The 16,507-nt window shown below is 42.4% G+C and overlaps 1 protein-coding gene across 1 annotated transcript in view; it reads left to right on the top strand.

The window, feature by feature from the left end:
• The window catches only part of Wwc2 (WW and C2 domain containing 2), a 175,636-nt gene that overhangs the window by 101,206 nt on the left and 57,923 nt on the right, over positions 1-16,507 (top strand). Inside the window, exons 5-6 of the mRNA XM_021642456.2 lie at positions 8,532-8,611; positions 13,443-13,572. Of these exons, the coding sequence (XP_021498131.1) occupies positions 8,532-8,611; positions 13,443-13,572 (210 nt within the window). The remainder of the gene's footprint in view (positions 1-8,531; positions 8,612-13,442; positions 13,573-16,507) is intronic.

Genomic DNA, 16,507 nt, shown 5'->3' with positions numbered 1-16,507 from the left:
TTGCTCTGTAGACCAGACTGGCCTCAACCTCATAGAGATCCACCTGCCTCTGCCCTCCAAGTACTGGGATTAAAGGTGTGAGCCACCACGTTCATACTGACAGTTGTTAGGGGTAAACAGGCACTAGTTTCATACTTTGTTGTTTTGATGTAGCAATATTAGCAAGTTACTGTGTTGCTTTTCCTGGGGAGATGTAGAAATGCCTATTCACCCCAGAAAGGACATCAACAGGCCAAAGAAACTACCCTTCCCTGGTCCTTCCTGGCGCTCCAGGAAGCTCGCCTAGTAGCTTAGTAGAAACATGGGTGAAGGGTTACTTACCCAAGCATGGGTGACTCTAGGATAGATGTATTGCCAAAGAGCCCAGAGCAGCAAGACTAATGACAGCTGCGTTCTGGAGTCCCCGTGCAGCTAAATTTAAAGTGTGGTTTGTAATAGTGAATAGAGTTGAAATAATTATTACAAAATATTTCACTTTAAGCAGTGTTCTAAAGTAATACAATCATAGCAATGCACTTGAAATAAAAATTGGCTATGTAATAAAAATCACAAATGAGGATTGACTTTTGACTACACGTGAAAGACTTTTGTATTTGTATTTTATATAAACTTCAGCTTAATGTGAGGGCTGTGGTACATGCCTATTATCCCAGCACTTGGAAGGCTGAGGCAGGAGGATTGCAAGTTCCAGCCTGTTTAGGCTCCATAGACAGCCTGGGGAATCTGATTAGATCATCACATAAATACACATGCGAACACACACACACACACACACACACACACACACTTTTTCTGAGTTCCAGATGTCACTGATCTTATTTGGGATGAAGCAATGGCCAGTGCTAATTTGGAACCTCAGTGTTTGCATTAGATGTTTTATTCTTAGGATGATTAGATCAGTTTATTTATTAGTAGTTGGTGTTTGGCTAAGGAGTACCGTACAACTTTCTTAGTGGTTTTGAATGAAATGAAGAATTATATGACTAAGAAAAGGAGGAAACTGAAAGAGAAAATGAGAGAAGACTGTCCCATATAAGAGCTATTCTCTTGCCCCACATATGACTTCAAGGTGATTTCATAGCACATTTGTTCCTCAAAAAAAAAAATAAATAAAGAAAGAAAGAAATAAAAATCAGTGTTAGACCTTGAAAAGATGCAACAGTCATCCCATGGATTTAATGATATTTTATTTCTCTTTTTCTCTAATGATTTTGACCTCTTTGCCTAATTTTTAAGGGCACTGTACTGTAGGCTAAATAATATATGCAAATGAATTCCTTTGTTGGCATTGTGTTGTTGAGAGAGTCTTAGATTTTTCTAACTTGTGTAAGCCACTAGCCTCTCCACCCCGACTCTCTGACACCCTCACTTTTACCATGCTTTTTACAAAATTAAATGCAGTTAACTTTTCTGGGAAAAAATATAGTGTCTGAATAGACATTATTGGCAGGAGGACAAACTCATTTGTAAGTGATCAATTCGATGGTTTTATAAAGCCTGAACAAACAACCAGGGAGAACAGGAAAAAAATAACTTAAAAGTAGACTAAAGGGAATTATTTTAGATTAAAACACTTTATTGGGACTAGGGAGTGAATATGCTTGGAAAACATTGTATGCTTGTATGAAATTCTCAAAGGATAAATAAAAGCATATTTTAAAACTTTTTTTTTCTCTTTTGAAACAGAGTCTCACTATGTAGCACTGGCTGGCCTGGACTCAGTATGTAAACCAGACTGGCCTTGAGTTCTCAGAGATCCACCTGCTTCTGCCCCCTAATCCTAGGTTTAAAGGCATGTGCCTAGATTAAAATATTTTTTATAGAAAAGATTAAGCATCTTTTATGAATAGGGAGAGTAGTCTAATTATCTTTTGTATTTCTATCACAAGCCACAACATTTTTATTTTTTCATTTTAATTAAATATCACTATTTTTAATGAGCAAAGCATTAAATTCTATTATAACGCTTTGAAACATAATTTGTTTCTGTTGCACCTCTCCTTCCTTCTTTCTCCTGCATCTTATCACTGCCCTGTACCCTTTGGCCCTTAGTAGTCTTTTGTCTGGTTTTATATCATCTTTTCCCTCTCATAGATCCCCTTCCACTTCCACGACATATAGCCTCCCACCTAAGCACACATTCAAGTCAGGTCTGTACAGAAGAGAGAACACATAGTGCCTGTCTTTATGATTAGGGCTTACCTCAGTCTGCTGCTTCCGGATCTGTCCATTTTTCTGCACATTTCCTTTCTCTTTATGGCTAAATACAATTCCATTCTCTGTATGTGCTATATTTTTATTGCACATCTGTTGATAGACATCTAGGCTGGTTCCATTTCCTTGCTTATTGTGAATACTTTGTATCCTAGCTGTGGCCCACTCCCTCATTCCCTCCCAAGCCCACCCTCCCTGCCCCTTTCCAAGTCCACATATAGGGGAGGTCTCCTCTCCTTCCATTGGACCCTAGCTTATCAGGCATCTTCAGGACTGGCTGCAATGTTCACCTCTGTGGCCTGGCAGCAAGGCTGCTCCTCCCGTGGTGGTGTGGGGTGAGGGGTCAAAGAGCCAGCCACTGAGTTCATGTTAGAAATAGTCCCTGTTCCCTTTAATTGGTTTGTAATGGTACCATGATTTTGAGTTTTCTCGATGTTGGGATGTAATTAACTTATTTAGCTGTATTTCATCTTTTTAATTTTCTTTGTTGCTGTATTTTTTTTTTAATTTAACAACTTTATTGAGTAACATTTCATGGATCTATAGATTTCATCCATTTAAAATACACATACTAAATATTTAGTGTAAAGCCACTGAGTGGGCAGGTGAGTGGGTTTCAGACTCCACACACACCCTCATCATCACAATCTAACTGTTCAATACTTTGAACCTCCTGAAAAAAAGCACTGACTCTATTAACAGGGACTCCTCATCCCACACAGCTCTTCTTCAGCCACCCGAGTCCCAGCCTTCAGCCACTGTTTTACCTCCGCCTCCCTAGACTTGTGTGTTGTGGCTGTGTCACACAAATGTCAATGTGGTGGCTTAGATAAGAATGGCCCCAGAGGCTCATGTATTTGAATCTTTAGTCTGCAGGGAGTGGCACTATTTGAGAAGGATTAAGTGATGTGCCCTTATCTGAGTGGGTGTGGCTTTGTTGGAGGAAGTATGTGTGTGTGGAAGGGTGCTTTGAGGTTTCAAAAGCCAGAGCCAAGCCCAGTTCTCGCTCTCTCTTGCTTACAGATCAGGATCTAGCTCTGTTATATCCAGCCCCACCCTTGCCCTTGTACCTCCATGCTTCCTGCCCTTCTGATAACAGCCCAAGCCTCTGAAACTGTTAGCAAGCCCGGGATTTAAACTCTTTGCTTTATCAGAGTTTCTGTGGTCCTGGTGTCCCTTCATAGCTCTAGACCTGTGTCTGAGACGGTCGTCTATGACATTCAGTCTTCTCTAATTGGCTTCTTTGTACAGAAATGTCTCAAAGGCCCCTCCATGTGGTAGCATATATCAAAGCAGCAGTCCTTTCTGGTATTGAGGAACATACTACATTCATCCTTCCATCAGTCAATGCCTGTTTGGGTTGTAGTTGTTCCATGTCTGTGAGGCTGTGAACATACATGTGCACGTGTGTGCGAAGATACATTTTCATTTCTCCAGATATTTGCTGGAGTGGAATTGTTGAATTATATGATAATTTGCTGGTTGATTTTTTTTTTTATGTTTGTAGAGAACTTTTACATTCTTCTCTATTATCTTTATCTTCGGACAGTACATTTCATAGATGTTCATTTAATTTTTTTCTCATTGGCTTTATAAAAATTTTAAAAAATATTTTATTTAACCGTCTTGTACTGTAAGACAAAAATCCATTAATTAGTAACCATAAATGGTTTTAGCAGCATTTAAGTTCTGTTCCCCTCCCCCCCCCCGCCTTTTTTTTTTTAAGTTTAAAAATGGTGTTCCTGTCCACTGACTGTCTGGTTGATTAGATGTGTGGTGCAGATCTGGAGCAGGTAGGAGGAGAAGTCTTCCCGGAGGAACAGGTTGACAGTTGCCCTTCATTGTCACACAGAGGAGCTCCCTGCAAGACAACGGAGTGACCGTGAGAAGGGAAGGAACTCATTAGTAAAATACCATCTTGCTCATTAGAGCTTTAATGCTGCCAGGCTCACCGCAGGGGCCAGCCTGGGAAACCTGCCTGTCCCCTGCTCTTTCAGAGGCCTACAGGTTTTGGACTTACTTTTCCTGCTTGTCACCATCTTCATTCTCCCGCTTTTGAAATAAATCAGTGCACCAGGACTGTGCGAAGTGGGAAGAGGTGCCGTGGTTTCATTTCAGTCCACACATTTGATCACAGTGTCTTCCTAGTTTTCAGAAATAACTTTGAAATCAATTTAAAATATCAGTTCCTTTAGCTTAGTCAGTAGAGAAAGCAGGAAATGTGCAAAAGTCAAGGGTCTCTTGCCTCTAACTTCGAGCTCCAGGTTGTGAGATGTGATTCTGAGGAAACTATTGTATAAAATTGCATGGTGGTCACCGCTGCTTGGAAGTTCAGTCTTTAGAGAAAGCACTGGCTCTGGGCTTGTGGCGCTGTCTCTGTCTTCAGTTCTGGGCCAAGGAATATCGACGCTTCTAAGCTGGAAGAATGGGTCACAGGCTTCACTTAGGACACTTTGCTGTAATTCTCCCTGTAGCTTTAAAACTTCTGGGTTCCACTCTGGTCCCTGCTAGGTCTCCCACTATTTCCTCTTCAAGTCCCACACTCCTCACCTATACAATATGCTTTAGAAGTGGGTTGCTATCATACATGATTGTGAGAATTGAAGCTGGGCGTGATTAGAGTAATGCCTGGAATAACAGAACTACTGGTTATTGCCTCTGTGGAGAGTGTGTGCTAGGCGTGCAGACCAGTGCTGGTCCAGTCCTCCAGCTCTGCACCAAACTCGTGGTTTTTACACTTTGTGCCCATTTGAGGGTGGCTTGGAGCCGAGCACAAAAGCAAAAATACAGTGTTCCAATAGCTAGTGAGGAAAGGCGAGTGACTTATTACTGAAGTCCATACTCACAAAACCAAAGAACAATTAGAAAGAATGTCTGCCTGGAAACCAGACCTATTCTCATTTGTCAGCATAACGGGAGTGAATTGTTTCATAATTAAGAAATAAAATCCGTTCGATTTTAAAATTGATATTTGGGAAATAAGAATCAGGCAGTTCAGGTTAGTGTTCTATGTCAGTGCTGTCCAGTACACAATGAAATCCAGAGGTCAGGTTTGTCAGGATTTGTTTTTAGGTTTTATAAATGGCAGTTTTTATTGTATGCGATAGGGACATTTAGCATGAGCTCTATCAGATGCTGAGCGTACAGTGCTGACTTGCTCTCTGTAGGTAGCCCGTTGCCCAGTGGAAGTGTTACCTTGTATAAATGAAAATTTATTACCCACTGAACAGCAGCTCCTCATGCCCTTCCTCCAGCCCCTGGAAGCTATTCTCCCTCCCACGGGCCTGACTAATTTGAGCACTTCATTTAAGTAGAACTGCCCATTATTTCTTTTTCTGTGAGTGGCTTCTTTTCTTTAACATAATGTCCTCAAGGCCCAGCTGTGTTGACACATACTGCAGGGTCCTCTGACTTTTCCTGAACCCAAGTTCTGTTTCACTGTGGGTATGTAGCATCTTTCCTCTGTTCGTTTGCTAATGGACATTTAGTATTTTCCCCTCTTGGTTGTTACTCTGGTGAATGTGAGGAGTGCTAGTATCTCTGAATTGCAGAATATTTGAAACATTTAAGTGGATCTGCCATTTTATCCCAAATGACTGAGTGCAACACTACTTTTTGTCACTGCGCGATGCTGAGTGGCTTAGTTCTGCAGTTCTACATGGTCTCAATAACAGCTTCTGCCAACCCTCTTTTCCAAGGTAAAGGTGGGTTTTAGCCCACCTCCTTGAGTTGCTATTGACTTCTGGATATGCTTTTGTTTTGTTTAAAACAGAAGGGCTATTGTCTTTTTAACAAAAAGTGCAGAGAATCTGTCAAATATTCAGGTACACAGGGAATGAGCTATTGATTACTTGTAGCTTGTTTGAATGACATGCGAATGGCTAATGTCTTTCCAATGTCCTGTGAATGCTCAGTCACTCCGCATGCCGGCTTTCATGCCAGAGCAGTCCTGTCTCCATCAGGAAGCCCCATCTCTTTCTTCCCTTGCTTCTCACAGCATTACTTCTCTTTGTAGTTACAAGTTGAGGCTTGAAATATAATTCTTTTCCATGTATCATTTTCCCCTGATAAAATACAAGTGGGCAGAAAATGAAGCATCCGATTGAACTCTAGCGTGTAAAATATACTGAGTATTTACTTGAATCAAAGGGCTGTGTTTTTACATCCACAGACATGGCTTACACATCTCCTGCCTTTTCCTCTGGCCTCTCTCTCACATTCACAGTGCCCTCTCCCCTCCTGCTTTGCTCTCCACGCTGTTTCTTTTGTCTTTTCTATGGGATGTCTCAATAATGAAGGCAAATGGGGCTTTCCTGTCTAGGAGATCTCATCCATCCTCAACTTGTGTCATCTGCATTTCTCTGAGCCTGTTTCTTTATCAAAACACTTTTCTGAACATGAAATCTGTATGTTCCACCTGATTCTATGTCACCCCACGTGTAGTCCTGCTCTTTGGGAAGGTAATTTCATCCCCCGGGGGTACCAAGCCTAGTATTTGAAGGGGATCTTTGCTACCTCTTCTCCGTCATTCAACACAAGTCTGTCACTAAGGCCCATGGATTTCTGCTTCTTCTGAGTGCTGCTCTCTGAAGCAGTTGCCTACATCCTGGTCCACGGCGCAGGCACCACAGGTCCCGCTCGTCCAACCAGTACAATAATCACAATGATCCTTTAACCTCATAAAGCAGATCTTGTTATAAAATCCCTTTCTGATTCTTGTGTTAGTGAGCTTTCTAGCACAGTGATAGATCGTAACCAAAGTCAAGAAGAAAAGGGGAGAAAAGGGTTTATTTGCCTTTCCATCACTGAGGAAAGTCATGGCAGGAACTCGAGGGAGGAACTGAGGCTGAAGGCATAGAAGAAAACTTCTCGCTGGCCCGCTTTCTCCCCTCATCCTGGTTTGCTCAGCCTGCTTTCTTCTACCACCCAGGACCACCTTCTCAGGGGTGGCATTGCCCATCCCCCATAAGTCATTGATCAAAAAGCACTGTACAGATTTGCCTATTGGCAATCTAAATTTCCTCAATTATAGTTCTTCTTCCAGATAGCTTGTGTCGAGTGGACAAAAATCTAACCAGGACTGTTCTCATTGCTCTTAGCATAGGTATTAATCTTCAACATGGCTTTAAGACTACATCTCTGACCTTCCTTTGTAGCCCCGGGCTTCCTGTTCTTTTGTAACCCAGCAATAGGAGCATTGTTTAAGGTCCCAAGAATCAAGTCCTCTCTTTAAGAAAGGTCACTTGTCCTACCCCGAGACCCTTCCCTTCCTACCAAGTGGGTACCCACTAGCCCCCTTTCTCCACCCCAATGCCATTTCCTCAGAAGCCCTCTGTCCAGGCCCTCACTCTAACTTGGGTCCCAAACCCTAATGTATCTCATCACATACTAAACTTTTCCTGTACAAAATGTCCAGTGCTTGGAAAGCATGATGTCACTGGTGACTGTATTTCTACAGTACCTGGCTCTTCCATAGTCAGGATGAGTAAGAGGTCATGTTTGTAGAAAGTAAAAGCCAGAAACACATTAAAATATGTAACAGAGAGTTTGACTCTTAAAGCTATAGTTTTATATGTTCAAGTAAGTACCTGCTGGTCATTGAAGACCTTCATGAGATTGTGACTAAACACTAGGCATGTGATTTTTTTCCAATCTGTTGAATTGTCATCTTATTACTACCAAGGAATATAATAAATAACAGGAAAGTAGTTCTATCAGTACGATGACAAGTATTTATGAATCACTTGGTTTGCTTGGTATTCTTGGACGTTTGGGATGTCTGTGGTTTCATGCAACTTCCTGTCCCCATGGAGCCGTGGCAGGCAGATCAGTGCAACTTACTGTCCCCATGGCAGACAGCTTACTAACTCAGAGATACACAAGAGGAGTCAACCCTGGGAAGCTTGGGCAGGGCCTCAAGCAGAGTGTGATAGCATTTGTAAGGTCCCTGAGGCATGTGTCCGTGGACATATCTGAGAAACCAGGCATGGAGGGCCATCCAGAGCCCAGGAAGAGAAGGGAAGAAGTCAAAAGTATGGAGTTAGACATGCATGGTTACATGTTCTCATGGGACCCCCGCTGGCTGCTTACCTCAAAGCAAAGGCCAGGATAGGATGCTCCAGCTCTTCACAGTGTTGCTAAGTGAGTGACAGTGCTGTGTATCACTGATAATTTAAAAATACCTCATAGAGTTCCCCTAGAATTTATGTGATAGAGAAGTAAAATGTTTATTGGCTTGCTAAGTTCTTATCTTCTGAAATAATGTGTGTTACTAATTATTCAGAAATATTTTAATGGTCACACTGATTTCTTGCAAGGTTAAAAAGCTGAAGAGAGAACTCTCCCAGATGAAGCAAGAACTTCTCTATAAACAGCAAGGCTTTGAAACACTGCAACAGTGAGTATTAAAATACTAAAATTGACTTTACAGCAATTCAAAGCTCTCTAATAAAAAAAATAGATATACCAATTACATAAGCGACTTCTCAAAGAAACATAGAAAGTAAAAGGCTTAAAGCTCCGTGCCAGAGGTCCAAAAGCAATCAACTTAAAAAAATATTTGGAAAAAAAAAATCTATACACTTTGAAAAGGTCTGAACTTTTTCTTAATCATTGAAGATGAGCCAGAGAAACCAAAGTGAAGAATTTAACTTTGTGTCCTGGACCGCTGCCAGCCTTCTCACAGAGTGTGGTATAGGTCAGCCTTGATGGCTAGCCTGGGCGGGCTATACGTGCAAGGCTCTGAGCTATCAGTCTCCACCTTTCTGTCAGTCCTAGAGACCATATGGAGTCCAGCCTGACCCATCTCAAGGGAGCCAGGACAAGTTAGGCTCTGCAAAGGAGCCTGCTGTTCCTATCGGTTATGTTCCCTCTGTTTTTGTACGGTTTTTGTTTGTTTTCTTTTGTTTTCATTCTAAATGGTGGTGGGCCAGTGGACTAGCTTTGAGATGGGCCAGGAAACAAAGGTGGCCAGTTCCGGAAGAACCCATGTCATTCCCAGCCTATAGAAGCCCCTGTGTTTCGCTACTGATGGTACTCACACTAGCCAAGCCATGGCAGGCTCAGCTGAGACATTGTCTCCTCCGGCAGTCACCAGCCCATAGGTACCTCATGGAAGGGAAGAAGCCTATGGTTTTCATAGTCTTATGACCATAGAGGCAGCAAGGTGTCCTCCTGCCTGGGCAGGGCTGGCTGCCATCGGCTGCAGGGCAGTATCCCTAGGACTTTTCCTGGCCAGCTTCCTGTTCAGAGAGGTTCCGTGTTCTTCCCAGCAGCTCCCTCAGCACTGTTAGCAATGCCAGATTAACACAGGAACCACCTCTCTGGAAAGTACCCAGCTCCACTCCTTTTGCCTATGAAATCCTAGTCAGCCTTCTGCTCTTTGGAAACCCGGTGCCATCCAAGGCAGTGTCGCCATTAAGGCTCGTATCACTGGCCTGACATGAGCTGATTGTTCTGCATGCTCAATGGTGACTTGTATCTGGTGATGCCCACTCACTGTTCTTGACCAGCAGTCAGACACATGACTGTAAATCTCAGACATTTGTTGTGACTCAGCCTTCTTGCCTCATAGAATCAGGCCACTGACATTCTAGGTAAGTCACCCCAATGGTATGGTGATAACAGCTGTTTTGTCTGTACCTATGAGCTCTTAGATACTGTATCTTTCTGTTCTTGGTTCATTCTAAGAGAAGCCTGGATCTCCACACAAATGTGTATTGTTTTCTCACAGAATGTTGTCTGCCTGCCTATTTGTCTGTCTGTCTGTCCGTCCATCCATCCATCCATCCATCCATCCATCCATCCATCCATCCATCCATCCATCCGTCTTGTACCATGACAGGGAAAATTAAGTAGAATGCCACTGCAGGTGTATCTAACATTTGTAGATAAACCTTGCACTTCTTCACCACAGAATGGGATCTTTTGTTGAATCTAGAATTTATGTGCTTTATCCTTGAGATTTCCTTTTATGTGGCACAACCGTTTTATGCTGGATTGAACAAATCTCTGTCTGTGTGAGAATAAGGAAGTCTCAAGTTTCCTGCTGCAGGTCTCCATGCCACCTGTATCTGACGGTCTTGTAGTGTGTCTCCAGTTCAGACATGGAGCCCTTCAGCTGATCTAGCTGGGTTATTTAGTACCTTTGAATGGACATAAAGCAGGCCTTCTGCGTGCGGACAGGGAGAGGGTGAAGAAACCTAAAAGGAGTGCCCCAAAATATTTAGCCATACATTAAACATTTTAGGACACGTGAAATTATAAGTCATGTAACCACCTAGGGCTAGAGGTTAGCCAAACTTGCTGTTTTTGTTGTGTTGGTCTGACAATACTCTGTTGTTGAAAGCACTTTGCTTGCAAACACTTTTCATAGGAATCTAAGGCATCTTTAAGACTCTGTCAGTAACATTCCGTGAGAAAACAATAGACAATTGTGTGGGGATCCAGGCTTCTCTTAGAGTGAACCACGAACAGAAAGATACAGTATCTGAGAGCAGAGACTGCTCCTGTTGCTCTTAGGTACAGACAAAACAGCTTTTTCCTTCAGCTTTTATCACCACTAAAGCATGAACCGTGGCGGTGAGACCAGACAGCAGACTTTAAAAAAACCAACCAACCAAACAACAAAAACCACTCACCACTAATTTTATGAACGAATCTGTCTGTCTGTCTGTCTGTCTGTCTTGTGCTGTGACAGGGGAAATTAGCTTGAATCCCACTGTAGGCTTATCTAACATTTTTGTTGAATCTTGAAATTGTGATTTATCCTTGAGATTTCATTTTGGGTGGCACAGCAGTTTTACGCTGAGTTGAACAACTCTCTGTCTGTGTGTGTGACTTGGTTTATGCCCTCCGATCTGCCTGTGGCCTGACAGTAGCGTGGCTTGTGTTCAGGTGGATGCCAGGAACTCCTCATGCTGCCCCCCTACTTGGGAAATGATAGCAGCACTTAGCAGATCAAAAGCACATGTGGTCCCCATGAAGATTTGGCTCCGAGGCACATTTTCTAAAGAAAGCATGCAAGTGAAAATCTCATGCAGATATAATAAATGTTTTAAAGTTTCTTAAAAAAAAAAAAGGTAGGAAAAAATAAAGCTTTTCATTCAAACACAGAAAAATAAAAGCATGACACTTCATTTTAAAGGAGAAGGTAGTAAGCCTAATGGCTCTACCACAAGAGACACCAAAAAAAATTAATACAACATCAAAACATGTTCATATTTTTATAGTCAGGTCAAAAGAGGGAGGAAGATGGGAAGGAAAAAGTAGAGAAAAGGTAAAAGCTTGGAACTGAAAATGGAATGAATATTTGAGGTAAAAAGATTAGGGTGGTTTGAGGGAGGACTTTGAATAGAGTAAGATAGCCAAGAAATTGCCATCAAAATGTAAAACCCTCAGAAATTTAAACCAGCAGTCTGGCCTAACTCTGCTTTTTATTTTTAAATGGTGAAGTGTACTTCTGAATTAAGGGCATGTTTTACCATTGTGGGGATTTTCACAGGTAGGAAGAGATCTCTCTGGCTTTGGACGTGGTTTCTGTTTCCTGTTAGCTTTTTCACGAAACCCCAGTTTATCTCCAGTTTTCATTCACTTTCTTTTAACTTAAAAAGTACCTTGCTTGAAAATGCCAAAACAACATTTGGAAACAGCGTTTCTTTTGGTTAGTGAGCCTTTACCTGTATTAAGCTGGTGGATCTAATTCTTCAAGGAGCCAAATATTACTTTGATAAATCCCTTCCCAAAAAAGGGAAACTATGCAACAGTCACTGTTGTTTTCAAGAAGTATTCTAGATTAGTGATTATGCAGTTCCTCAGCCAGGGTCCATGTGGTCACCCTATTGCCTGTTCTATGTGACTTAAGAGTTAAATTTGCGTAAGCTTTCTGGCCTCAGTTCTTGGTTTGGAAAAAATTAGAATGGAGTCTCTAAGTACCCCCCTTCTTACCATGAACGTGTGTGTATGTGTGCAGGCGTGTGAGTGAGTGTGTATCTATGCGTCTGTCTGTGTGTTTGCGTGCATACATGCATGCATGCATTCGTGTGTCGCGTGTGTGTTTAATCCTCTGAAGTTATTGCCTGTATTTCATTATCAAATGACCTTATAATCGTTGGTTTTTTTTTTTTTTGGTTAGGCTTTTAAAGCTTAATTGCTTGCTCAGTAGCATAAAATATTTGCTTCAATAGTACCTGGGGAAATCATTAATCTACAGACTCTCCTGGTTTGAGTTAACTTTGTTTGGCAAAGTGATTAAGATGGCATGTGCTTTGGTCAGATGGCACCTTTCACATGGAAAGTACATGTCAGTCATGAAGCAGCTTAAACCAGATGAGCTCAGAGTCCATTTCTCCTGATTGACTGTGTGCCGCTTCTCTGGAGGATCTGTTGATAAGTTCTAGGAGAAGCTGTGTAGAGTTGAAGGCTGTGGGCCAGAGGCATTGTCTATCCGGTATATGGTCTGTATGGTCGGGACCGTAACTGGAGAGAATGGGATGCTGATCGTGACTAGAACGCCCAATAGCTTCTTAAGAAGAAGCAGAACATGTGGTCCAGCCCTTCAAACACTCCAGCCCACAAAAATAATGATGTAAAGTAAGGACATCCGTGGGGGCACGGAACAGAGTAACTAACCCGCTGAAGAGCTGTTTGCTCAGTACACACCGCAAAGGAGCACATCTGCCCATCTGCCTTGTTCTAAGTTTGGTCAGCCAGGCAAGATATTCCATCTCCATTCATAGCTTTAGTAAATACTTTTTATGTATTTGACAGAAATAAGAAGCCGCACAATCTAAATATTGTCAGAGATTCACTAGTACAAATAAGCATTTGTCGAGCACTTGAAGGGCTCGCCACGCTGCCAGCACCCTGCCCGGTGTTGCTCGGGCATGGCTGTGATGTCAGTGGCTGGAGTGCTGCTTCTGCTGCTACAGGCCGTCCCTGTCAGTTTTTTTTCCTTGGCTTCGAGAAAGGCTGAGTATGTTAAAGACTGGGTTCAGCCAGCATCAGGACCACCCCAAAATGTGTTTGTGCTTGAAAGTGGTTAGAAAAGGACAAGATATGACATAGAGGATGGAGAAGTTGAGCCTGGGGGCAGGGGAGAAGCACTGTCTGTGTAGCGACGGGTGAGAGTAATTGTGCAAAGCCATCACTGAGGAAGGCACCCCAAAACCAGCGGCTCCTCTACACTCACCTTTGTATTTCTTTTCTCTCATCTTCTCCTCTCTTAATAGAATTGATGAAAAGATGTCTGGAGGCCAGAGTGGGTATGAACTTAGTGAAGCCAAAGCCATCCTGACAGAACTGAAATCTATCAGAAAAGCAATCAGCTCAGGAGAAAAAGAAAAGCAAGATCTAATGCAGGTATGTTATGGGGTATCTGTGTCTCCACGCTGGTCGCGCCCACCCTGAATAGGCTCTGAGAAACACATAGGGAACCAGGTGGTCCCCAACTTGCGGTGTCCTTTGTGAAGGCAGGGCTCATGTGTCCTTTCACACTGAGTAGAGTGGGGAAAGAGAGCCTGGAGCCTCGATGAAGAGCTTGGTATCTAGGCCAGAGGCATTGTCTGGATGATGGGAATGTCCATCATCCCCATCACACTGTGAGCACACTGGGAATGTCAGGGGTCCCCAACAGTGGCCCCCACCCAGGGTGTGTGGGAGTGTGTCACTATCATCAGTAGGCGATAGGTACATCTCCTGGGGTGCTGCTGGGGTGCAGGATGCTGCCCCAGCCTGGGCTCAGCCACAGCTACCACCAGGAAAGTGGCTAGCCAATCCCTTAGTTCTGCCTGTACAGTTTTCGGCCTATGGCCTCCTCAGATCCACCCTCATGCAGAGGAAAAACACAGCAGCTGTGGGGTGATGAGCATTCGGCCATCTGTGCCTAAATGCCATCAGAGCCATGGCCTTGTCCTAAGGACGTCTCTCTTCTCTCCCTCTTCCTCTTCCTCATAATTATGAAAAACATAAAGAAGTCAGAAGCATATCATCATCTAGTCAGGTTTAGCCTGCATCTTTGACTAGTGTGTGAGCCAGCAATGGTACTTGTGTTCTTAACAGAAACTCCATTCAAATGTAACATTCAGCTTCTCCATGTTGCTTTCTAGAGGTTAGCTGAGAAAGATAAATATTCTTATATCCATGTGATTTGTTTGTTTGTTTGTTTTTGGAATTTCAAAATAACTTGCAAGAAGTGATCTGATGGAAAAGATAATAGTGAAAAGGGCAAATACTTGGAAGTGGCTTGGTGCCAGGTCCTCTCCTGTGCACTTCCCTTAATCCTTGCAGACCTTGAGGTGTAGTCCTCTTTTTATAGCCCATGAACTCTAGGCTAGGAAACCCAGTACCTTACCCAAGATCACAGAGCCAGGAAGCAGTGGGATGGAGTTGCCAGCCCAGCTAGCCTTTATATGTGTTGTTTTAAACACATATATAACAACCCTAAACTCATATTAACACATGAAGACTGTTATTCAACATTTCATTGTTGCTCCACAGTTGTCCTGTTGACGAAGTTGGTAGTTTCTGAAATGCACATTGTAGTCAGTCGTTGGAAGTGGGCACATTTACGCTGGAGCCTGGAGTTGATCACGCGAGGGTCACCTTTGCCTCTTCTGTAAACTTTGGTCTCACCTGCCAGTCAGCTTGAGTTCTTTTAGCTCCTAAAGTACGTAGAGTAATTAATCAGTTCCTGAGATCAACAATAAAGCTAGAAGGGAAATCAGAGATTGGCTATGACTTCAAACTATTTGAGCCTAGTAACAAACATTTTACATAAAAATCCAGTAGTACAATTATGTACACCTAAAAATAAACACACAGCCACTCAAAACCAAATCCACAGTAATATTCTTTCTCTTCATATTGATAATATGCTCTGAGTTTATTTTCCAGTATCTTTTATTTCTTTGAAACATATTAGTCACAAGCTACCAAATTAATTAACTATGTCATCATCACAGCTAAGAAAAAACAATTACTAATCTTTTTCACTTCAAGAGAAACAGAAAAGACTTTCCCACATTCACTGAAATGTTTCTTCATTCTTTTCTATCATATGTAACTTGATGTGTCTATGTAAGTTTTATTATATGTACATAGTATATATCTGTTCTCGTGAAAGGTGAATGTCAAACATTGGATCACTGGCATTTCCCTCCCTCCCTTCCTCCTTCCCTTCCCCCCTCCATTCCTCTCTTCTTCCTTTCTTCCTTCAACATGATGTCTTCCTGTAGCCCAAGCTGAGCTAAACCTCCTATCCTCCTTGCCATGGCTGAGACTGCAAATGCACACGTCGGATTTACATCTGTTATTGTAGCACAGAAATCCTAAATATCAGGTTACATATGCTCTTCAGTTAGCAGTAATGGGTTGTTGTTGTTTGTTCTTTACTTAGTGCTACTAGAGGGCTTTTTACAAAGCAAATTGGATTAGATTTTCTTTCTAGTACATTGACTTGTACATAGCCTCCCTCTAGAGTTAACCTAGTGTGTTCGACCTGGGCAGCCATGGAAGGCACAGTGGTTTTGGATTACTCACTTTACTATCAGCTGTCACCACGCAGGCAGTGCTGTGCAGTCAGCACGTAGATGGACTGAGTAAGGCCAGGCTACTCCCTCACAGCTTCTGGGTCTCAGTTTCCTAATCTGTAATATTAATGTAAACAGAATCGCCTCTTAGGTCTTGCCTAGATATAAAGTAGTATAATTGTACCCCTTTCCAAATAGGGAGCTGTCTTGCTGTATATTAAAAATCAGAGATTATGTTATAAATATCGAATGGTTCTGAAATTTTTATTATGCTAAGTGAATAGTTCTATATTAGTTTGTTCTCTGTTAAGAAAAAAGGCTTGTTTAGCTTATAGTTTCGGAGGCTGAAAGCCCAAGATTATTTGGCCCCATTTTCTCTCCCAGTCTTTTGTAAAGTCCTCGTGTGGTTGGTATCACAATGGCAAGACTGCACCTTAAACAGATAGCAAGACAGCAAGCCAGAGCAGTTCAGAGACCACACCTGCGCTTTTTATAACCATGTGCTCTCTTGGGAATGAGCTAGGGTCTTCAGAACTATGTTAATATTATACTTCCCCTCCTCTTATAGGCTCTGTTACTTCTTTTTTTTTTTTAAGATTTATTTATTATTTATACAACATTCTGCCTAAACGCCAGATCTTACTATAGATGGTTATGAGCCACCATGTGATTGCTGGGAATTGAACTCAGTACGTTTGGAAGAATAGTGATTGTTCTTAACCTCTGCGCCATCTCTCCAGCCCCGGCTCTGTCACTTCTTAAGCTTC

Source organism: Meriones unguiculatus, chromosome 4 (assembly GCF_030254825.1).
Source record: "Meriones unguiculatus strain TT.TT164.6M chromosome 4, Bangor_MerUng_6.1, whole genome shotgun sequence".
Classification (NCBI taxonomy): Eukaryota; Metazoa; Chordata; class Mammalia; order Rodentia; family Muridae; genus Meriones; species Meriones unguiculatus.
The sequence above is the reverse complement of the archived record's forward strand: the minus strand, read 5'-3'. Positions and strand labels throughout refer to the sequence as shown.